This window comes from Sebastes umbrosus, chromosome 10, assembly GCF_015220745.1.
Source record: "Sebastes umbrosus isolate fSebUmb1 chromosome 10, fSebUmb1.pri, whole genome shotgun sequence".
NCBI classification, from domain to species: domain Eukaryota; kingdom Metazoa; phylum Chordata; class Actinopteri; order Perciformes; family Sebastidae; genus Sebastes; species Sebastes umbrosus.
The window spans coordinates 29,072,294-29,095,881 of record NC_051278.1 but is presented as its reverse complement, the minus strand read 5'-3'; the positions used below and the strand labels follow the sequence as shown (position 1 = coordinate 29,095,881).

Genomic DNA, 23,588 nt, shown 5'->3' with positions numbered 1-23,588 from the left:
CCTGCCTCGGCCTCTCATGCTACTGTATGGCTGGTGAGAAAAAATGTTGAGATGTCCATGTGGAAAGCACGCATACATAAACCCAATCACACGCTCGCACGCTCGCACGTACGCACGCACGCACGCTCGCACACACACACGCACACACACACACACACACACACACACACTCTTGGTTCTAAAGCTGCAGAATCAATGCTAAAAAATCTGTACAATATTTAAATACTGTATTTACAGAAATAAACATACTTCATCGTTTGTCTCGACTGGCCTGCACCTTTCGTACAGAATCACACCTGGATTCTAAAGATTCAAGCTGGCCGAGTGGCATTTTGTGTCCACCATCTATCTAATAGTCAGAAGCATAAAGAAATAAAGGCAACAGTTAAGCGCATTTTGATGGCTGTACTTCAGATTGAGCTTGCGGCATGTTTCACATTCCTGGATTCAGATTTTAATGTGGATGATCTTAAAGGAACATACTGGTGGTTTTGCACGATTTGTATGTACTTGACATTATTGCCGGTGATTCTCCAAAGAATATTTCCTATCCTTTATGGTACCGACGGTTATGCTTCAGTACTCCGGAAGTACTGGAAAATGGACCGTCATTTCGTAACACGTATCGACACTTTAAAGAAAGGGTCTCCTGAAAGTCAATAGTCAGTTTGCAGTATGTTAACTAGGGATGTTGATAATTAACCGTTTAACCGACATTAAGAATTTTGACCGATTAAATGGTTAAAAGAAATATTAAAAATTAAATAAAAAGCTGAACAAAACTCAGAGGAGCGGCTTGTCACTTAAAGGAGAACAGCTGGTCCACCTTAAAAGGTCAGCCCACCTTAAGTGAGCCTGAGCCGGAGTTTTTGCTGTTAGCTTCGAGGCTAACCCCCTTCTCTTTAATCAGCAGGTGGAACTTGGCTCGGGTCTTGAGGTGTTGTAGCATTTTTTCACTGACAACTAAACTGTACACACACTGCACTGCTACGTTAAAACTATAACGTTACTGATAACTTTACACTCACTACTAAAACCGTGCAGCACCCCTGAATGCAACACACTAATCTTGTCAGTTAATTCAATGATTGGTTAGTGAGGGTCGGCTATCAGTATTCAAAATTAGCATCCCTAATGTTAACCGAATGGACGTATGTTGTTTACAGCTTGTTTCGCTGCCCCCCAACGCCCCCCCCCCCCCCCCCCCCCCCCCGAGTTGCTAAAACTGCCCCACAGTCAACTCTTGCTCCCCTCGTCATCCACAGCCATACAGAGCTTGTTAGGCTCGTAGTTCCTTATTATGAACAAGCTAAAAATGGAAGCTAACTGTATGTTGCCGTTTAGCCTAATTGGCCATGTATCTTTAGGAGTTGGAGTTTTGGACTTAGAGGCTGAGACCAACTAACCTCTCCCCCCTCTATAGGGCTAAATGACGATGCCAGTACCAATGCCAGTCCCCTTAAAGTGATACCGATACCATACCCATCATGTAAATGGAAGCTGTGCATGTGTCCCACTGGCTAGTGTCCCACAGTGCTCATACAGGGGTTAACCGCTGATAACGCCGTCCCCAGACCCACAGAGGCTGGATTGCGTTGTTGCAACACCCACCGGTCCCCCCCTCGGGTAAACACTGTTAGCTCTGTCAGCACTGTTGCCGTTGCTAGCGCTGTCCGTGCCGCTGGTACTGTTAGCTGTTAGCCGCCAACTCAAGACATTTTCGTGTTCAGAGCATAGACTGTATATAAAGTTGGACGTGTCTGCGCGGTAGTGATCAGGCGGTGCGAGCGGCGGTATCGAGGTCAACCGCCCGAACCGATCGTGAGCCGAGCGGCTGTCAATCAGGACGTCTCACCCCCTTTTTTATAGAATTAAATAGCTAATTAAAACCAAATTATCTACTTTAATGAACTACCTACAATGACAGAAACCATCTTTGGGAAAAATGTATTTGACGTGTACTTTTTTTTGCCCATGTCTTATCCACTAACACGGATGAGGCGGGCTTTATGAGCTATAGTGCAGCCAGCCACCAGTGTCAGCTGTCATGTCGTCCATCCTTATATATACAGTCTACGGTTCAGAGCCGTGAGCAGGCCAGCAATCCCGGCCGTACAGGGTGTAGCTGCTGCATAACCACACAAATAGTCTTTTTTTTCTAGATTTGTGCACAAAAAGGATCAATTGCAGGTATCGTTTGACTGGATACCACTTGGTACCGGAAGGTATCGAGTACCTACACCCAGCCCTACCCTTCTACTACTGATACCTGTCGACATAACAGAACTTTGACGAGAAATGAAGCTGACTACATGTTACTACAGTGGATCACTATTAGGCTGCTAAAGGCTTTCTGGAATGAAGCAAATCAATAAAAAGTAAAATAAAATGGTGTGTTTTGGAAAAAAGGCTGGCAGTAGCGTGACAGATTTTACACTACGTTTAACGGGTTGAATCGTGCAAAACCACCGGTATGGCCTTCAGAACTGCGGTGCAGTGGAGCTGATGGCAATTTGTGGAGCACATGAAGAGTATTAAGACCTTCCATCCGAGCTTGATGACATGTTTGTAGTGCAACGGATATACGATGACCTGCTGTAATCTGACAGAAAGAAACTGAAGCATGTAAAGATGCATTCACCATTCATGTTAGTGTTTTGTATGTTATACTGTATGTATATATGTATATATATTTTTCTGGCTTTGAGAGAGCCCTTCCTCTGGAGAGAAGATTTGAAAAGCTGTCCTATAATATAATATGGCTGAGAAGTGAATGAGCCTTTTATCTTTTCCTGTCGGGAGCTCTTCAGCCTGTAGCTGCAGCCTCAGCGTGGGGTAGATGGGATTGTGATGAGGGTGTGAACACAATGGAGCTCCTCAGTAAATACACTACAGGGTCCTAAAACACGCTCAACTCATCCAGACTGTCTTTTTCTTTTTCCTTGTTGTAACATGGATTCTACAGTTGAACGTCAGCCCCAGTTAAAGGTGAAGTTTGGTGAACATTTCATTCAAACCGTCTACGACCCACACTTTAAACTGATTCATTATCATTAACTACTTTCCAGTAAATATCGCCAGCTTCTTGTGTGTGTGTGTGTGTGTGCGTGTGTGTGTGTGTGCGTGTGTGTTTTCCATTGCTTCCAACAATTTTTAGAACATTAGCTCTCTCGTTCCCTTCTTTAATGGCTGAGGAAGTCAATGCTAGCTTTAACGGTGCGTCCGGTGGACACATCCACGGCCATGGCCCGAATCTCCGTGTCGCCGAACTGCATGAGCGTCTGGATCTCGCGACGCGGCGCCGTGCTTTCCGTTCCGCTCACGTCCAAGCGAAGTGTCCCACACTTCCTGACGCCGGGCTCGCTGATGAACCCGGCCTTCTCCTTCTCGGAGCAGTAGACGTGGATGACGATGACCTGCTGGGAGGGCTTGGCCGGCGTGTAGCTCCGCTTCACCAGCTCGCCCAGCGCCACGGATTGGTCGGCGGCGATGAAGGTGTCGAAGACGTCGGTGCACCAGCGCGTGCCCTCCTTCACCAGCAGCTTCTCCTGCGGGTGCTTGCCCTCCACGAAGCGATTGAGGACGCCCACTCCGTAAGTGAGGGGCGAGCGGCGGACTTTGATGATGCTGGGGTCCAGGCCGAACAGCACGGCGCCTTTCAGGATGGTGAGGCCGACGTCGTGGGGGATGATGATGCGGCTGCGGCCCTGGAGCATGTTCTGGACGGCGTGCTGCAGCAGGGGAGACTCGGCGAAACCTCCCACTAGGAACAGGAACTTGATGTCGCTCACCTCCGGCTTCTCAAACAGCTCAGCTGGAGGAGGAAAGCAGAATGTTATGGGATGGAGTACATGTACTCTGAGTGACTATTAGGCCCTGTTCAGACCTGGTATTGGTCCAAACACAAGTGGACAGTACGATTTAATAATATAGCTGCACTGCTGAACCTCTGACAGTCAACGTCACAGCTGGATGGGTCAGGTGAAGTCTGTTGACCTTGTGACCACACACACACACACAAACACACACAGTGTGGAAAAAGCATGTTGCCAGCACTAGCTAGCGGAGTCCAGGATTAAAGCTGAAGTAGGCGAGATTGAAGCAAGTATGATTAAAAAAAGTTATTTTTATAAAACGGCCTCTGTGTCCTCCGGTGCTCCTAACGGCATCTGCAAGATTTCACAGACCGGAGGAAACCAAGCAGTAAGAGCTGATCTGAGGTCTGCTGTCCAGCTGCTGTCTATGAGAGCCGGCTGTCAATCACTCGCGAACTCCGACGTAACGGTCAAACTAGGCAGCGCTGATCAGATATGAATCAATATTCTGTTACTGTAATGCCTATTTCTCTCCTCAAATGTTTTCAGAATCATCTTGTAGTGTACTGTTTAGCTGTAAAATGAGAGAGTTTGTGACGCCGCCGCCATTGTGGAATCTGGTGCCAAGTTCCGGTCACATGACTGGAGCACAGCCAATAGGAACGCTCTCTCAATGAAATGACCTGTGATTGGTCAAAGTCTCCCGTAACGGGACTTTTTAAAAAGCCTGAAAACAGAGCCATGAGGAGGAGCAGAAGTCTAGTTATCTCTCAGAACACTTGAATTATAATATGCTGAAGGGTTATTATGGAATTTTTGCCCAATGATGCCAAAAAAATATACTGCCTACTGACACTTTAACAGACTGGGTGAAGATTTTCTGACAATATAGCAAGAAACGCACGCGGTGACATTTTTAGACGGTTTGTAAACAATCCAACAATTTTGCCAGATTATTTCAACCACTTTGTTAGTGACTCCGGCACCTGAAATGTCACTAATCATCCCTCCGTTTCGGTTAATTTTGCTTTTGAGAACCCAACACCCATTATAGAGATATCACATTCACGAGAATGGGTCGGACGTACAGTACAGATGTACAGACGGACAACCCAAAAACATCATGTATAAAAACGCAAAATTAAGTGAAATACAAGAGACGCTCTGCTGACTCAGTGAGCTTTGGCGCCGCATTTCGAAGCGCTATATATCTATCCAATGGTGGTAAATGTCTTGCCTTTTTTAATTTTCCGTTGGCTTTGCGGAAGTTTGTTGCTGCACTTTGATCAGGTCATCGTTAAAGGTGTTCCGATTGGTCAGCCGCCGATCTTTATCGGACGATATTTGTTCTAAATCATTTGATCAGTGGTCTTTATAAAGGCCGATCAGATGACACATCGATTCTGATTGAAACATTTTAATACTCTCCTCCGTACGGCGCATTTTACACCTAAGGAACCGTAGTACCAATCGCAAACATATTAAACATATGTAGCTTGTGCACATAAATCCTGCTACATGTCTGTTTCACTCCTATTCACTCCTAACAGGTCGAGACATTCAGTACATGTTTTATCAAATCTGACTTCAGTGGTTTAATATTGGTACAATTGGTTCTATTCGCTTGTGGGTTTTACATGGAGTATTTGGGAGTGATTTCTCACTCTAGGGCTTAATGAACTTGAGAAATTGAGAATTTGAGTACATCACATGGTAAACAGTGTATGATATATAGTTTTCCATACTTGCACAACTTAAGAGTGAAGACACAATGACTACTAGTTATAGCTTAACACTGAATGATCAACACCTTTTCATTTGCTGCTACACAAGACTTGTTTGACCACAGAGGTGACAGATGTATGTGTGTGTGTGTGTGTGTATGTTGAGGTGTTGAAACGGAGCTTACTGAGATGCTGGATGATGTGGTCTATGGTGGGCTTGAAGAGGGAATTCATGGCGTCCGGACTCATCCTCAGCATCCCCTGAGACGACCATTTCACAAAATCCACACTAGGATAAGAGGATGCGACAGTATATGAATATATGAACCAGTATAAGAATAAGTTTACCTGCAGTCAGTTCTGATTCTCATGTGCCCATTGTAGGCGCTTTCGGTGGTGGACACGGGTCAGCACGGGGCACCCTGACCGGTCTGCGGCTACGCAGCCCCATACACAACAAACTGCGATGCACTGTGTGTTCTGACACCTTTCTATCGGAGCCAGCATTAACTTTTTCAGCAGTTTGAGCTCCAGTAGCTCTTCTATTGGATCAGACAATACGGGCCAGCCTTCACTCCCCACGTGCATCAATGAGCCTTGGGTCTGACCCTGTCGCTGGTTCACCGGTTTTCCTTCATTGGACCACTTTTGGTAGATCCTGACCACTGCAGACCGGGAACATCCCACAAGAGCTGCAGTTCTGGAGATGCTATCACCCAGTCGTCTAGCCAGCACTATTTGGCCCTTGTCAAAGTCACTCACATCTTTACGCTTGCCCATTTTTTCTGCTTCCAACACAAAGTTCAAAGGTCAAAAATATTCACTTGTTGTCTAATATATCCCCCCCACTGCCAGGTACCATTGTAACAAGATAGTCAATGTTATTCACTTCACCTCTCAGTGGTCTTAATGTTATGGCTGATCAGTGTAGAGAGATAGATTGTTTATTAGCCTCACGACCAAGGGCGGTGGAATTTGGAAAGACACATGAATACAAATACATAAATGGACAGCAGCAGACAGTCATGGTAGTAATGCATGTCAGTGGTGTGTTAGGAGGTGGGAGTTCAGAGTCCTGACGGCTGATGGAAAAAATACTGTTTGTGAAGCGTTTGGTCTCAGAGGACGGTGACCTGTAGGTCTTTTGTAGCTTCCTCTCGGATGCGTTTTTATAGAGGTCGACGCCCAGAAATCTCCCGAACACAGCGACATAAGAAAATCCAGGCAGAGGGCTGCAGAGGTCTCTGCAGATACAGACACCGCCACACACTGCCAGCGGGTCACAGTGATGATTGAGAGGGAATATTTTTATATCAGTCTTTACGTTGTTTTCTAGGAAAATCCTACTCATTCTGTCTTTTACCTTTTTTTTTTACCAGGATAGGGGTCTAATTGAGATTAAAAATCTTTTTTTTCAAGAGAGTCCTAGCCAAGATAGGCGGCAACACAAGATACAACCAAATGCTTTTAAACAGACACAAAACGGAAGAACAGACAATACTACAATATATAACAAAAGTGGAGTAAAAGCCACACATCCAAAATATCCCTTCAAGTACCGACATCCCACGACTGTCTCCAGGTCTTTCAAAATGGATTCAAAAGCGTTTTAAGAAATCAAATCGTGGAGTTTTAAAACATTCTGCAATATATTCCAGTCTGAGGGTGTATAGGAATACCTACCTACGGACAACATATACAGTAAAAGTCCTGTGACAGCACAGAGCACAGTCCAGAACTCTTCACTGGAGGGGCACAGAGATCGGATCGGTTTCTATCTTTTGATTTTAGTACACTAAAACTTGTTAGTTTGAAATACATACGGCACTGCAGCATAATATGAGCAGTAGATGGGACTTGTGTTAGTGTCCAGGACGAGACACTTAAAGGTACTCAACACAGAATCCAGAGCATTTCTATTGCTTCCGCATGGCTCTCAACATGGCTCTCAACATGGCTCTCAACATGGAGACGGCTGAGCTGGTGGCTTGCAGCTAACGTGCAATGTATTGATTCACTATACTAGACATAGTTGTTGGAACGTGTATGGAATAGCCTTGCAAAGCCACACTACAGATTAACACGTGGACACTCAGGAATCTGTGCAGTCTGGACAGATCGATGAGCAACTATTTACGAGAGGTGTTCTTGATGAAGCATGATTGTGCAACTGCGGAGCTTCAGATGTGTTCATAAAGTGAATTTGGTGGATAGATTGAGAGAAATATGGTACTTTCAGATCAGCTACTGCTTGAAAACTAGAGACATACTTGCTCTATATGGAGCAGTGTCAAAGCTATTTCCCTCGGTCCTGTCTCTTGAGGCCATCTCTCTATGCTTGATGCAGTCTGTCTGTCCAATCATTAATCCTGAAAGAATCCATAGTGTCCATTTACTCTGATCCCACGTGTGTGATTCATGTACAGTATGTGCACATGTAAGTGTGTGATAGTGCTAACGACGGCCCCTCCCAAGGTTTTCCAGCACGATGAGACAGACTGAGTAGTTCCAGTTAGGCGTCAGAGGAGCCTGGGGGGGGCTCTGAGGAGCTCCAGTTTCAGCCATATAAATATCTTTTAATGTCCCTCACTGTGGGATTATGAAAATCCACACAGACATGAGACAGGGCCATTAAAATCTAGACTCCATGGTGGTCCCTGACGTCAGTCGTTATGGTACTCTAATGGCAGGAAGTGAAAAGTTATATCACCCTTTATATCTTCTCTGTCTAACACTGGGTTGGTCTAACCGGGCATTAGACCTGTATTCCTGTTCAGGGTGATACAGACACTCTGGTGTACAGACACACTGTTCCCTGGTTTTCTGTATGTACTCACTTGCTTTTGCGCAGGGCGTGCTCCACGCTGTGGCCCCTGAACTTCTTGTAGTAGTCAATGAAGGAGAAGGGCAGGTTAATATTGAGGGGGTTGGTTCTGTCGGGGGCTGCAGCCCTCTTCCGAGACTCAAACGCAATCATCAGGTCCACCCAGGCGGCCGGCCTCTTGATCTTAAACTGGTCGATGAAATCCTGGCCAAAGATCCTACACAGCAGCTTCTCAAATTCATAGTCGATCCCGATAGAGCCGTAGGGACCGCCTGGGAAAAGAAGAGGGGAAGGGGGTTATTGGGATTGTCAGTCAAATAAAAACAAGATGAAACCTCAGCTGCATAAAGCCGTGCCCTTTTTTACCTGAGGCCTTGTACAGCTCCTTTAGATGTCCCTCTGGAAGACGGATCTGATGGACGGTCAGGTCCACTGTCCCTCCGCCACAGTCCACCACCACATAACGGTCACCTGCACAGAGAATACACAGAGCTGGAACACGGTGTGCAGTGAGCTCCGGTGCAATGCTTATCTAACAGCATCCTTCCTGACATGCAGACGCTGCCTCGTATCTACCACTACTCTGTTTTCAGACACATTCTCATGGGAGGCGAGACGTGACTCTTTGTGACACTTCAGCTACTCGAACCAGACCACAGAGAGGACTGCTGACCCACACCTCTGTGTCTGCAGAGTCAGACAGTGATGATGGAAGAAGAGAAACTGGATGAGGGGAAAGACTGGGACTCAGGGTCGGCTTTGACAAAGACAAGATGGTGGACAGCAGCTGACAGTTTGGACATCAGATGATCCGCACAGTGCATTTCTTTAGAACTACATGTCACAGAAGTTAACTTGGGTGTGCAGCTGAAGGTGGCTAATTACGTATTTTACTCCAATAATATCTCTCTTGAAATACAACTGAAAAGTTGACTTAATGGGTTAGGTATGGTAAGGTAGTAAGGTTTTAGTGAAGATGCGTGTGTTTGGGGAGTAATGAGCGTCCGACTGGAGTTTGTAAACGGATGTTTTCATATAGTTTTTGCTGTTGTTCAACGATTCAATTCATCATAAGGATTTACTCCGTTTTTCTGATTCCCCGTTCATCATGGAGGCATGACAGAAATACAATGTTTTCTTCAAGATTCAAGTTAACACACGGTGAGCCATTGATATAAATACGGTCATTTTGGAGGTTGAAGTATGCATAAAGACTAACTTCGGTTTGTTGCAACTTTGAGTCAGAGGTCTGTACTACGAAGCAGGATTTGGGGTTAGCGAGGTAACTTCAGGTTTAACCCTTCAGGGTTTTCAGTCCTACGACAGTGGATCACTTCTTACCAGGGTAGATCGTCACCATGGTAACTTATGCTGAACAGCTAACCCGCTCCGGAGCAGGTTATGTTACAGGAAAAGAGATCAACTCGTATAAAAGCACCGCCTGCTGACCAATCAGAGCTCAGTGCACAGGTCGTATGATAATATTACACAAATACAAAGAAGTTTAACTCATAATCCAGGCTAAAAACAACACAGTTTAAACTGATAGATGCAGGAAGGACATCTGGCTGTATGCTCTGAGTGTTTACCGCCATGAATTATGTTTTTATATTTATTTTTGTACTTGCTCTCAAGTCAGTTTCACACCGCCTGAGGGGGACGCAGCTGAAAGAAGGCTGAAATAGTCCAACACGGCATAACAATACTTAAGAGCGTAATGAAGTATAATCTTTTCATTTATTATATTCTGTAAGCATTTTATACATCACTGCCCCATCTAGACGACTATATCTGACTTTTGAGTATTGTGTTAAATTGATAAATCTTCTAATTTACGCATTCACACATCGTAAATGTTTTCTTTTGCCAGCTGTCCTTCCTGCATTTGGCAGCTTCAACCATGTTATTATTAGTCTGGATTATGTGTTTAACTTCTTCATATTCGCCTAATATTATAGTTTGCTCTTGGTTTGTAAAATCTGCCGCTCTGCTGACAGTAGACTTGTCCATGTTTGTGATTGGTCAGATGCTGCAAACCCCGCCCCTTTCATGTGATCATCATGCTCATAGCCAGATGGAGAAACCCTGGGTTGATTTACCGAGTTGATAACCAGTGTCGTAGGACCGCTTAGCGGGATCATGGTTGTTAGGGTTAGTTAAGCCAGATAAGGAGAAGATACCCTGGGTATGTTGAACTCGCTTCGTAGTACAGGCCTCTGGCCATCAGTTCTATCAGTTATGATAACACTGTACGTTGATCACCACAGTGAAGTCCCACAAGACAATGAACAAGCAGTCAGACGATCAGACAGGCTGTAAATAATCCAACAGTTTATCCAGATTATGTACGACATGAAATGTTGCTTATAATCCTCCATTGCACAGGAAAACTTGTGTGCGCAACTACGTTAAGTCTGTAAACTGTGATGGATGTTTTCAAGCAGTTTGCATAATAATCTAATATTCATCTTCGTTTTCTCTTCCAAATATGTTCGACTAACCTGAGAGCTTGTTTCCAACCTGTCTGATCACCTGCCTGTCGGTGTATCTTGACCTGTATGACCTATTTTTAGCAACATTGCTGTGTTGCCACATCTCAGCAATTACTTGGGTGAGTACAATGTTTTCATAAGTTACAGAACCAATGGCAAGCACTATGACAGTGAATCTGTAATAAACCGTCGTATTCCTTCCAGGACTTTAGAACTAAACTGAAGAATACATACATGGCCTCTGTACATTGAATTTGAGCTAAGCGGAACTACTTTTGGTACAATCAAAATAATTATCATACAATGAAATAAAACATGAAAAATAGGATTAAAAAAATTAAAAAACAACATTTCTCCAAAAATCTAGCATCTAAAGCTAGTAGCTGATATGACAGATTTGCAGCAGAAGGAAACAGCAACAGCATTCCCCCCTAGAGGAAGAGGGAAGGGAAATCATATGAGACGAGTAAAAAGAAGAGAAAGACTCTACCTTCTTCCAGCTCCGACCAAAGCTCCCCTATGACATTTTCCACCAAAAAGGTGCGGCTCTGCCGGTTGCGCCGGACATTCTCCTTGGCTGGTTGTTAACAGAGAGAGAATGTTGTGGTGAGTGTGGTGAAGCCGTGAAGCTCTGCTGTGTGGCTCATATACAGTGGTGTGTGAGTGAGGCAAGCAGCAAGCAGAGATGCACACTATGTATCCACACTATGAGCAAGACTTATATAGAGTGTTATACTTTATACTTATAATAATAACTTATTCAATCTATGATGTGTATTTTCAAGTACAGCTGAATTTATATGGGAAATAGATCATTTGCCTGTGTGGATTGTATCAGCCGATTAGACTGTTGTCAGGCTATTAAATAGGCCTTATCAGTCGCTATAAGCCCCATAGATGTGGGTCACTACACCCACTAGTAGGTTTTTAATCATCTATTCGCATAACCCTAACCCTTTTGTTGCCTAAACCTAAAGAAGTTATTGTTTTGCTGCCTAAACCTAAATAAGTTGTAGTTTTATTGTCTTAACCTAAAGTTGTAGTTGTATTGCCTAAACCTAAAGAAATTGTAGTTTTGTTGCTTAAACTTAAAGAAGTTGTAGTTTTGTTGCTTAAATTTAAAGAAGTTGTATTTTTATTGCCTAAACCTAGACAAGTTGTAGTTTTGTTGCCTAAACCTTAAGAAGGTGTACCTTTGTTGCCTAAATCTAAATAAGTTGTAGTTTTATTGTCTAAACCTAAATAAGTTGTAGTTTTGTTGCTTAAACTTAAAGAAGTTGTATTTTTGTTGCCTAAACCTAAAAATGTTGTAGTTTTGTTGCCTAAACCTAAAGAATTTGTATTTTTGTAGCCTAAACCTAAAGAAGTTGTAGTTTTGTTGCCTAAACCTATAGAAGTTGTAGTTCTGTTGCCTAAACCTAAATAAGTTGTAGTTTTATTGTCTAAACCTAAAGAAGTTGTAGTTTTTATTGCTTAAACTTAAAATTGTATTTTTGTTGCCTAAACCTAAAAATGATGTAGTTTTGTTGCCTAAACATAAAGAAGTTGTATTTTTGTAGCCTAAACCTAAAGAAGTTGTAGTTGTATTGCCTAAACCTAAAGAAGTTGTAGTTTTGTTGCTTAAACTTAAAGAAGTTGTAGTTTTGTTGCTTAAACTTAAAGAAGTTGTATTTTTATTGCCTAAACCTAAAGAAGTTGTAGTTTTGTTGCCTAAACCTTAAGAAGATGTACCTTTGTTGCCTAAATCTAAATAAGTTGCAGTTTTATTGTCTAAACCTAAAGAAGTTGTAGTTTTGTTGCTTAAACTTAAAGAAGTTGTATTTTTGTTGCCTAAACCTAAAAATGTTGTAGCTTTGTTGCCTAAACCTAAAGAAGTTGTATTTTTGCAGCCTAAACCTTAAGAAGTTGTATTTTTGTAGCCTAGACCTAAAGAAGTTGTATTTTTGTAGCCTAGACCTATAGAAGTTGTAGTTCTGTTGCCTAAACCTAAATAAGTTGTAGTTGTATTGCCTAAACCTAACTATTTTTGTTGCCTAAATCTAAAGAAGCGTCTCTGTTCAAGACGTAACGTTTCATTCAGTTTAACATGTTAGAACGTGTTGCTTTTAAGTTTCACTTTCACAACATAGTAGCTGTAGTAGGTCCCTATAGACCCAAATATATGTTGCTTATAGCGAGACTGATAACACCTATTTAATGGACTGACAACAGTCAAATTGGGTGAGTATATACAGTACCAGTAAAGAGATGGACTGTCAAACCAATCATGTTGCTCACAGTGTAAACATGCAGTGAAAGTGACATGTGACTCCATCAACCCCCCCCCCCCCCACACACACACAGAAAAACATGAAATAAAAGTTGAATAAAACTAAACCTATCTTCTCTATAGGTGATCCACTTCAACTGATCCAACATCAACCAATTCTACATTCATGCTCTGGTTTTGATTAACAGGACATTTTCTAAAAAAGACCTTAACATTTCTACAAAAATACATCCCGTCATGTCTTTACATATCTAACAACCACAGCGGTCTGCTAGAGGCTGCTCAACCTGTAGCAGTCAAGCCATGTGACCTGAGGTTGAGTGGGAGTAGCAGGAAGACCTGACAGAAGAAAATGTCAGAGGGACATTTCCTCCTACACAGAGGAAACAATAGCGAGATAGAAAGGACAACTGTGCAACTGTCATTAGCTTTGCAGAGGGCATGAGAGAGGTGGAGAGTTAACATTGCCGCTGTGACTCAGAGGGTAGAGCAGGTCGTCCACCAATCGGAAGGTCGGCGGTTTCGATCCCCGGCTCCTCCGTCCACATGTCGAAGTGTCCTTGAGCAAGACACTTAACCCTAAAATTGCTCCCGAAGGCTGAGCTATTATTACTAAAAGTTCTGTTGAATCTGAATTTGGTAATATTCTAATAATGTGTGTCACTGCTGTAATGGCAATTTTCATATCTGCAGTTTAACACTGTACCTTTAGATAATCTCAGGGCCTCACATGTTCAACTTCGTCACCATAGGACAGTGACCTGACATTTTAGATCTCTGTAACTGCAAACAACAGATTGCTGAAATTCTTGTTATGTCTTGTGATGCTCTGTTGTCTGCTGTGTGCTGACGCATTGATACACTTTCTATCCTTCTCTTCTTTTCTTCTTTGCACTTATCTTCATGTTATGCTTTAAATGTATAAATACTGACTACTCTTTGTATTCGGGGCTCACTTGCCACAGTCCACAACAGGTGGCTGTGCTCGTGAGTCCATCTGCAGTCCATCTGCAGATGTTTTAGTTATTAATGTATGCCTTTTTATTAAATTCACTGAAAGACAAGTTGTTACGTTGGTTTGTGTCTTGTTTTAACAGAAACTGCCACCACACTGTAAATCTATAACTATTTATATATACAGTACAAAGCAATAGGAGACATTAAATGACGATGGAAGATGGAACCTTTGCAGTGAAACATGTCAGCTAGAGGATGGTTTCAGTGGGAATGTCCATCATGGGAAAGTCAAAAGGAAAGCGCAGCAGTAGGTTGAAAGTTGACCGTTCCAATTGTTTTCCCAACAACAGCTGAAAACACTCTCATCATATCCTGATACATTATTAACTATGGACTAAGCTCAGACAGCTCGAACACGTAGCACACAGGATATCCATGTAAAATATGAATCCAATGAATTGAGCTCACTGTTTGTGGACGCTGAAGTTATGTTACATGCTTGCCTTGCGTTATTGGAGCACCAGCAAGTGTCTTTAGACTGACTGCTGGGGTTTTGTGGTGTTGATCGAATTACCTTTTTAATATTTCTTTATTTCTACTAATGGGTTTATTGTGTATATTATAGATATTTTTCTTTGTTTTGTATATTGTTTGGACCCAAACAATGTACTAGCGGTCTCTCCCAACCTTGGGGTCAGATTTAGATCAGGTCCACAAGTTTCATTGAAATGAGAAAATATAAAATTGGGTTAAAAATGAATGAATGATGTTGTAGGACCCCAGAACTTCATGAACCTTGACCTTCAAGAGACTGCATGATGAAGAAACCTGGTGTTCAGCCCAGTTGTATGTTCTGTCTTCCTACGATGCTCAGTAAATTAACCTCTCATCCAAAAGTTTGACTGGGTGACCCGTTCCACTGTGATGCCGTCTCCATGGACCGTCTTGAGGTGCCATGCAATCAAACTTGATAAGGAGTTTTGGATTGGACTAAGATTGGATTACCCAAAGGTTAACACTGCACACACTTTAAAACTAGTCTCAGTGCTCTCATTTGCATCAAAGTACCAGTACCTTGATGAATAAACGCCACAAAAATTGCGAAATATTCGCCTGCCATATTGTATTTGCAGGGCTTTTACTGTGAAGTAAAAACGGAAGGAGTGGATCTGGTCTGTACTGCTTTTGTCAAGGTTGAAAGGAGTAATAAAGTTTGCCGTCTTGGTTCGGACTACGGAGCCTCCGTGTTGTTGTTGTATATTCAGAAATATAGACACAACTCAACCCGTTCAGCTCAACGTGATTGGTCGATGCCTTTATTCTCATTCCGGAAAAAAAAAAATTATGTCACTTTATTCACCGTGTGATATTCATGTTCTGTGTGAAAGTACTCGTGACACAATCAAACTGTTCAAAAAAATATATTGACGTGCACGAAAAAAAACTCCCCCCGGTGTGTAACGACATTTAGGCTTGCAACACACAAATGGAACCATCTCCACGGTGAGTTTAAATGACCATTAGTGTCAACTAGGGGTGTCACGATTTTGATTCTGAATCGGAAAATCGATCGAAATTGGCTTCCGATCTCGCCCATCGAAATAAAAAACAGGACCGACGATTAGTTATCTATTTTCTCCGACCCCGCCTACCTTCGTGCATTAGAAAGAAAATACAGCTGTCCTCAAGAAATGTAACAGCCACTGGGTTGGTTTAAACTATAAACCAGCACTATTTCCATGTTGTTTCCGATGCAAAGGGACATGAGGGCCACTGGAGAGGAGGAAGAGTCTGATACTGGATGTTTTGATCTACGAATATTTGATGCATTTATCTGTAAAACCACAAGTCCTGTGAACTTGGAATAAGAACAATCCAGTTCTATTCCAGCATCAGATTATCTTCACTTGATCAAGAATCAACCTCCTCTGCATCATGACATGTGGTCGCTGGCTAAATTTAACTTGGTCTTGTGTTTCTTCTTCTTTTCCTGATCTGCAATCTGAAGTCTTTATTTATCAGATGAAGGACCAGATCACTTAAAAAATCTAATATTGAATGAGTTAAAAAGGATTCTGAACCTGTTTCTCAACACAAGATGAATGCATCTTACTAAACTCAGGTGTCATTATTAAATGATTAGATATGAACATCTTAATACACCCGTCTAGTCTGTGAGTTCAAACATGTCCATAAGATTCACATAGAAGGAAACACATTCATATCTGATGGAATACAAAAGAAAGCATCGACAAATGGAAACATTAAGCAATATTTTTCTTGTTTGCATGCATGTCAATGGTGTAATGTGATTGTCTTTACAGAGAAGATAAGCGGTTGACTAAAAAACATTTTGTGAATCCCCATTTTTGATGGTGGTGATGAATAAAAAATTAAATAAAAGTGAATATTTGTATTATTTTAAAAAGGGGAAGGAGAGGTGGGTATTTGCTGTTGCTGCTTCATGTTGCCCAAACTGTGTGATATTTAATGTAGTGCCAGAATAATGACCAAATGGCAATGATGTTACGACCAGCAATGTAATGGATTCCCTTAATGTAATAGGGTTTATGAATAACCAGGTAATAAGCTGGAACATGTTAATGTAATACATTTCCAAGTAAATTATACTGTTATTATTATTATTATTGCATTATTAGGTTTCAATGTCCGTTTTTTAAATTTGCAAACAAAGTTCATTTTGACTGTAACCACTCAATGTTTATCAAACAAATACAAACTGTACAATAATGAAAAATACGGAAAAAATCGATTCACCTATGTATCGATTTTTTGAATCAATTTTGAAATAAAAAATGCCAGAACCAATATATTTGCTTCATTTGAGTCTATGCGGAGGTAAAAGGAAGTTACCGCTTTTATTGTTGTAGTCTGAGTAACGTGACGTCATATCCGTTAAAACCAAACCAAACCAAACCGCAGCGAGCCGAAACGAAAAAGCAGAAAAACGGCGGAGGGTCCCCTTGGATACAACCTGCACCCTCACATGTTAAATCCAGCGTGGTAAACACTACACATCCAGTAAAGGATGGAAACACTTTGAGTTTCACACATTGTCAAGAAAAGCAGAGCTAGACATCACATCTAAAGCTGCATGCTAACTCTGTCACGGGCAGGAAACGTTATCGTATTGCGGTAACGAGGCGGTCGAGCCGGCCGTCGCTCTCATCTCCGTGATCAAATGGGCCGACGCTACAACTGTAGAGCACCCAGATACTGACATTTATGTTAAATGCATTCAAACGGCCCCGATGGAGCTGAACATGGATGTATAAAGAGAACGGAGCTGAAGGGAGAGCTAGAGACGCACTTGGAGAAGTTAGAGGAAGTATATACGTGGGACTACGTCTGGTTTTCAAGGTGTTAAGAAAGGGAACTGTATATACAAAATACATATATGGAAATAAGATTGATTGGATTATATTCACCAGAAATATAAAACATTACATGTCCCTTATGATTTAAAAAGAAAATACCACTAATTTGTGAGGGAAGTGTCTTTATTCTTATAAAATAAATTTAATAAATAATACCTGACCATGACTGATATATTTGACTTCAGGACATCTCTGACTACAGTACATATACATACTGAAAATCAAACATTTTTACCGTATTAATTTAGCTATTTTCCAAAGTAAAAGTCAATAGAAGTGTATGATTCAACTTTTTCTCATAGTCTATTGTTAAAAAAGTTAACAGAAATCGCAATAAATCGCAATATTGAATCGCAATACTTAAAAATCGCTACACATATCGAATCGGCACCCAAGTATCGTGATAGTATCGAATCAGGAGATAGGTGAATCATCCCAGCCCTAGTTATTACACTAATACAATGTGTGCACGCTACTCTAATGGTCATGTTTTGTAGGTTATTTGGTAGATGCTGCATTCGTAAGGTGTGATAGCTGACACACTCTGACCTCCTCCCAGCTTACTAGTGGTGACTTGAAACTCAACACAGTTCAGAACATCAAAAGTGAGCTGGGAAGACATTTGGCCTTTTAATAAAGCCAGAGATGTGAATAATTCATCAAGAGAAGTACTTTTTGTACAGGATGGGAATCTTGGAAAAGAAGCAAAAGCAAGTTGAAATGTGATGGTTGGAAAGAAATAAAAAAAAAGTCATGCATTTCCTGTTTGAATTTAAAAAAAGAAAGCATGTTTACCATGACCTGGAGAAACTATGGAAGAAAAAAAGGGTATGTTACTGTAAATACACACACACACACACACACACACACATTCAGAAACATGTCCTCAGATTAATGATGAATGAAGCGTGCGGAGTCACAAGTGATGAATACTGTATGAAAGCAACATTCAGCACCACTTGATGTCAGCGTTGATGAACGTACCTTGGGTCATTCCGCTCCCCACGTTTTCGGTGGGGCTGCAGCCATTCTGGGTGGTGTGGGTGCCCAGGTCCACCATCTGGTGGAGGCGGAGCTTGCGGCAATAGATCGATGCTGCCTCGGGTTCTAAGGCGATGATCAGCTGCTCTGGGTTTTCACGGGACACCAGACCAGACTACACCAGGGCAGAACACAGACAAGGATAAAAAACACATTTAACTTCTTTCTCAAGTATTATTCATAACGGTCATGTGTTCAAAATGCCCAATATACTGACTAGAATACTCAATACTCAAAAATACTCAACAGCATGGTGCTACTACTGCTAAACCTGAGGGAATGCACCCTTTATTTCCCTGATAATGCAACACTGTGAACAACAAATCTGTGTCGATATCAACAGGATGAGAGTTACAAACGTTAGCTGTTAGCAGCCGGTGGGCAGCACAGCCCTGCTTGGTTAAATAATGGAGCTACTAATGTTAACGGAGGTGCCATCGAGTTATTATTATGAGACGTTCAAACTCGGCTTAGGAAAAATTACTATTGGTTGAAGGTGAATTACAACGTTAAGATGATGTAATCTCGTAAAATTAAGTTTTTGGCGAGAAACTTGAATAAATCCAGTTGTTTGAAGGAGATGTTTTCACATCAATATAAAATAAATATTAGAGAGGGAATTATGACTTGTTTAACTTCCTAAAACCTTACCAAGATTTTCATTAATCAAAGCAAATATTTAAATATTCATAATCATTTAAATTGTGTGTTTTTATGCAAACAACCACAATAGATGACAATAACAAAGTACTGTACTGTGTACACTACCCTCCCTCCACAGTTCAATTCGAACACTGTAATTTACTGTGTATATAATATTTTTTGTGTAAAATATATCGAACATTGAATGACATCAGATCTAAAATGTTATTCCTTCATTTAGCGCAGAGATTTAAAAAGGGGCAGATACAATTTCTCAGTGGCAGACAAAATAAAAAATACTTGCCCGCCACAGTGGCAGGAAGTGAAGAAAGTTAATTTCAGACCCTGGTTGTATAGTTTAAAATATTTGACACAACCATGCAATCAAGAGCCAAGAATGTGTCATAAAGGTCACAGACGAATACAAATCATTAGCTGTGATATTCAGTGTTGTGATTAACAGCTGCTAGTGAGGAGTGAGGCTTGTTTCAGAACCACAGACTCATGTTTTTTTCAGTTTCTTCTTTCTTTCTTAGTTTATTGGTAGGCTCCTTTAAAAGTCCAATGAAGCTGCACTGCTTTTACTGATTAAGAAAGAGACAGGAGGCAGAAAAGAAATGGTGCTGGGTGTTAGGGGTGGCTCAAAAGAGAGAAAAAGGCTGAATAAAGTGCCAGAGAAAAGGGCTGTGGGTTGTGTCAAGGCCCCAGGAGAACTAACGGATGATGTGATCAGAGGAGGAGGAGGAGGAAGAGGAGGAGGAGCGGTTGCAGTGGGCTGCTGTTCACTCTCATTCTCCCTCTGTCCTCCGTGAGCAGCCAATCAAACGATCCGCACTGCCTGATGCTGAGTCACTGCAGACGCCCAGCTTTCACTCTGCTCACTTTCTCTCTAGCTCTGTGTTTTACACACATCCTCCCTCCTGTCGACTCATCCCTCCATCCCTGCCTCCAGCCCCACTGCAGAACGCCTAAAAGCTCTCCTCCTTTTCTCTGTTTCTGCCCTCGTCTACAGTCCCCCCCCCACCCCCCGACCCCTCCTCTATTCCTCCTCTATTCCTTCTCTTTTAGCTCGCACACCAGGGATGTGATCAGGACAAAAGGATGATGTCATTGGGGAGGACAGCAGGGAACCAGGAATCTGATTAAGTCCAAAACCAGTGCTCAAAAATCGGAATATGTTGGTGTGGTTTCAGATTTTAAAACAAAATGTCTTAAAGTAAGATTTTTGATGGTACTTTAAAATAATTTTAAGTGCTTATTTGCATTTTTTCCAAGAGATGAGAGGATCAATATCAGTTTTCAAAAAAATATTTAAAAAACACTGTTCCAAAAGAATGCTACTGTTGCTTTGAGTCTACTGGATGTAGATATAGGTCATTGCTTGTTAACAAGGTAGCTCATCAACTCTTACAGTAAGGCCACAACACGTCAAAACGTGTGTGATGTTCCACTTGTTGTTGGATTAGCATGTCACATCTTTACAGAAATGCTGAAATTGGAACTGTCTCGCTATAACACAGTGAGGTTGTCAGGTTTACCATCGAGACCAAAACCAAAACGTATGCTCAAAGACCGTATCTGACAACCCCAGCCATAGCTGAGAAACTGCTGTTTGTCAAAAAATAGTTACACCACATAAAACCACAACTTGTGTTTTGAGTTTCAATTTCTGGCAGTCTTACTAGCCTGAGGAGCTGGGCTTGTCCAGATGTAATAAAATGAGTTTATATGTATTTCATGAAGTTTGCTAATTGCTCGGGGCTGGGACTGGGTTTGTTACTTTATTACAGTTGGAACAGGCAACAGATGAATCCTTTTGCAGGTTTATTTGGAAAATAAAAAAAGGCAACGTTACAAATAGAAAAATGTGCAAACACGCTTTCAAAACAGATGCGCTCACAGCTGGCGGTACCGTGAGGTGGTCATCACAGTGTGTTTCTGTTTCTGTGTAACGTTACTGGGGATGCCTCTCTCAATCGGCAGCTTTGTTATGTTCTTTTAACGTTACGCTACCTTGTCCCTCACCGTCCCAGTCGCTAGATTCATTTCTTCGGCCAGCAGCTCCCGCACCTCGATGTCTCGCCACAAATCCATGTTGTCTGCAGTGACTCAGCTAACAAACCGCCCACAGACTGTCAAGCTTGGACCCCATCTCTCCTCCACCATCACGCTCAGCCCCGGCTCACCACAAGGCTGTTTGCTGAGCCCGACACTGTACTCACTGTACACATATGACTGCACACCAGCCCATTCAACAAATACCGTCATAAAATTCACAGATGACACTACAGTAGTCGGGCTCATATTAGGGGGGAGATGAGTCTGCGTACAAGGACGAGGTCCTGAAACTGGCGAGGTGGTGCTCAGCCAACAATTTGTCTGCTATCTATAGATGGTGAATGTGTGGAAAGGGTTAAAAACTTTAAATTCCATCATACCCACATCTCTGATAACTTCACCTGGTCTGTTAACACCTTGGCTGCTGTGAAAAAGGCTCAGCAGCGCATTCACTTCCTGAGGCTATTAAAAAAGAACGATCTGAATGAACAGCTACTGGTGACGTTCTACCGCTCTTCCATCGAGAGTGTCCTGGTGTGCTGCATCACAGTCTGGTACTCTGGCTGTTCAGCAGCAGACAAGAAGGCTCTGCAGAGGGTAATAAATACAGCTCAAAAAATAATCGGCTGTCCTCTCCCCTCCCTGGAAGAGATTGCTAACACCCGCTACCTCAGCAGAGCCCCAATCATCACCAGAGACTGTACTCGCCCAGGACACCATCTGTTTGACTTATGGCCCTCTGGGAAACGCTACAGATCACTCAAAACCCGGACTAACAGACTCAATCACAGCTTTTTCCCTACAGCAATACGCATCTTGAACGGACACGACTGTCACGACTGAGTGTCCCCATTTGCAACCAAATAGACTTGTCCCGCCCCCGGATGTTAGCGACCCTGGTGCGTGCCGTTCACATTGAAATCGACCCTGGTCCGACCCTGGTCTGACCCACCTCTCAAACCTGGGTCACGAAGCCATGACGGTCACACAATCAACCCCGGTTGAGCCCTCGGTGTGAAAGGGGTATAAAAGGTAGGCTACTAACTCCATTTGTTTTATCTCCGTCTTTTCTCTTTTATCTCTGTCTTGAAGTCTCTGGTATAAATAGATCAGGCTTAGTATAATTTTAGACTCAGACTAAGAGAGAAGATAAAGGTAGAAATGAATGTTCCTAGACTGCCTTATCTGAGTTATGTTCCGAGTATATACACGTTTATTTTATCTTTGTCAATTTTTAATTAAATCTCATTTTCTTACTCATTAATTGTTTTCCAGCTACCTGTTAAGGCCCAGACACACCAAACCCATATGAAAGCACTAGCAGCGACGGAGGCCGACTGTTGCGTCGCCTCACGTCACCTTTGTCTCGGTCAAAAAGTTGCACTCAAACACGCCGCAAAGACTACAGCCAGCGACCAACTACCATGTGCAGTCTGTACCTGCGTGAGAGGAAATAACTCTCCACGCCAGCAGGTATGCTTCTATCATTTTATAGATTCAAATGAGTGATCACATCATTCCTCTTCTAAAGTCTCTGCCCCGGCTTCCAGTTCGATTTAGGATACATTTTAAGATTCTATACTTGTAATATCACAGACTGACCCCTTTCACATTGTTTAAAATGAGTAATATGTGCTACCTTGTAGGTCCTGAGGTTACTTGCAGTATTGCTGGAGGGTTTATTATTGTGTTTTCTATCACTCCCTTCATTCTCTTCTCTCCTTGTGTCTCTATATTGATGGCTGTCTGACTCCCTCCCTACAGTATGTCCTCTACCGCAGCCTGGAGGTCACTGTGTGTGTGTGTGTGTGTGTGTGTGTGTGTGTGTGTCACATATGAGCGAGTCTTGATTACTGTGTAGCACTGCAGCAACCCTGAGCATCCACCTCTCTCTCTCTCTCTCTCTCTCTCTCTCTCTCTCTCTCTCTCTCTACAGTGAATGTTCCAACACGCATCAGGAGTCTGGAAACAAATGTCGAAGTGTTGAAATGTTGAATGAAGCTTCTCTGCCTACCTTATAAGCAGCTTCCCTCATGAACTGCTTCGCGGGCATTTTCCAAATGGCGGGAACGGTGATCACCCATCTCACGTCGTTGTTGTCAAAGTCACCGCCCGTCTGATCGCTCAGCTCCTGCAGGAGGAAAAGTTAAACACGACAGGTTGGAAAACTCATGTCAGGTGTTAGTGTCAAACTATGGGATCAGACCAACATGTCAGACCCCTATATTCAATATGTCACAAAGTACCACATGCACTAGTCATATTAGGTATTTTTAGTATATTGAAAATAAGTAACTGTTACAAAGTGAACATTCGCTTCAGGGTCCGTGCTGGGATTGAGCCCAAATTCAACCAAATGTAGATGTAG

The 23,588-nt window shown here is 42.4% G+C and overlaps 1 protein-coding gene across 5 annotated transcripts in view; it reads right to left on the bottom strand.

Annotated features, from left to right (window-relative positions):
* Positions 1-2,640: 2,640 nt before the first annotated feature.
* Positions 2,641-23,588, bottom strand: part of hspa12a (heat shock protein 12A) — a 55,910-nt gene continuing 34,962 nt past the window's right edge. For 2 of the 5 annotated variants that reach the window (XM_037783366.1, XM_037783365.1), the window contains exons 6-13: positions 23,235-23,351; positions 18,464-18,635; positions 18,275-18,289; positions 11,346-11,432; positions 8,730-8,834; positions 8,377-8,635; positions 5,725-5,828; positions 2,641-3,814 (exon numbers count right to left, since the gene is read on the bottom strand). In XM_037783366.1, coding sequence (XP_037639294.1) covers positions 3,183-3,814; positions 5,725-5,828; positions 8,377-8,635; positions 8,730-8,834; positions 11,346-11,432; positions 18,275-18,289; positions 18,464-18,635; positions 23,235-23,351 — 1,491 coding nt within the window. In that variant the 3' untranslated portion in view covers positions 2,641-3,182. The remainder of the gene's footprint in view (positions 3,815-5,724; positions 5,829-8,376; positions 8,636-8,729; positions 8,835-11,345; positions 11,433-18,274; positions 18,290-18,463; positions 18,636-23,234; positions 23,352-23,588) is intronic. The other 3 variants (XM_037783368.1, XM_037783367.1, XM_037783369.1) reach the window with 2 other exon arrangements.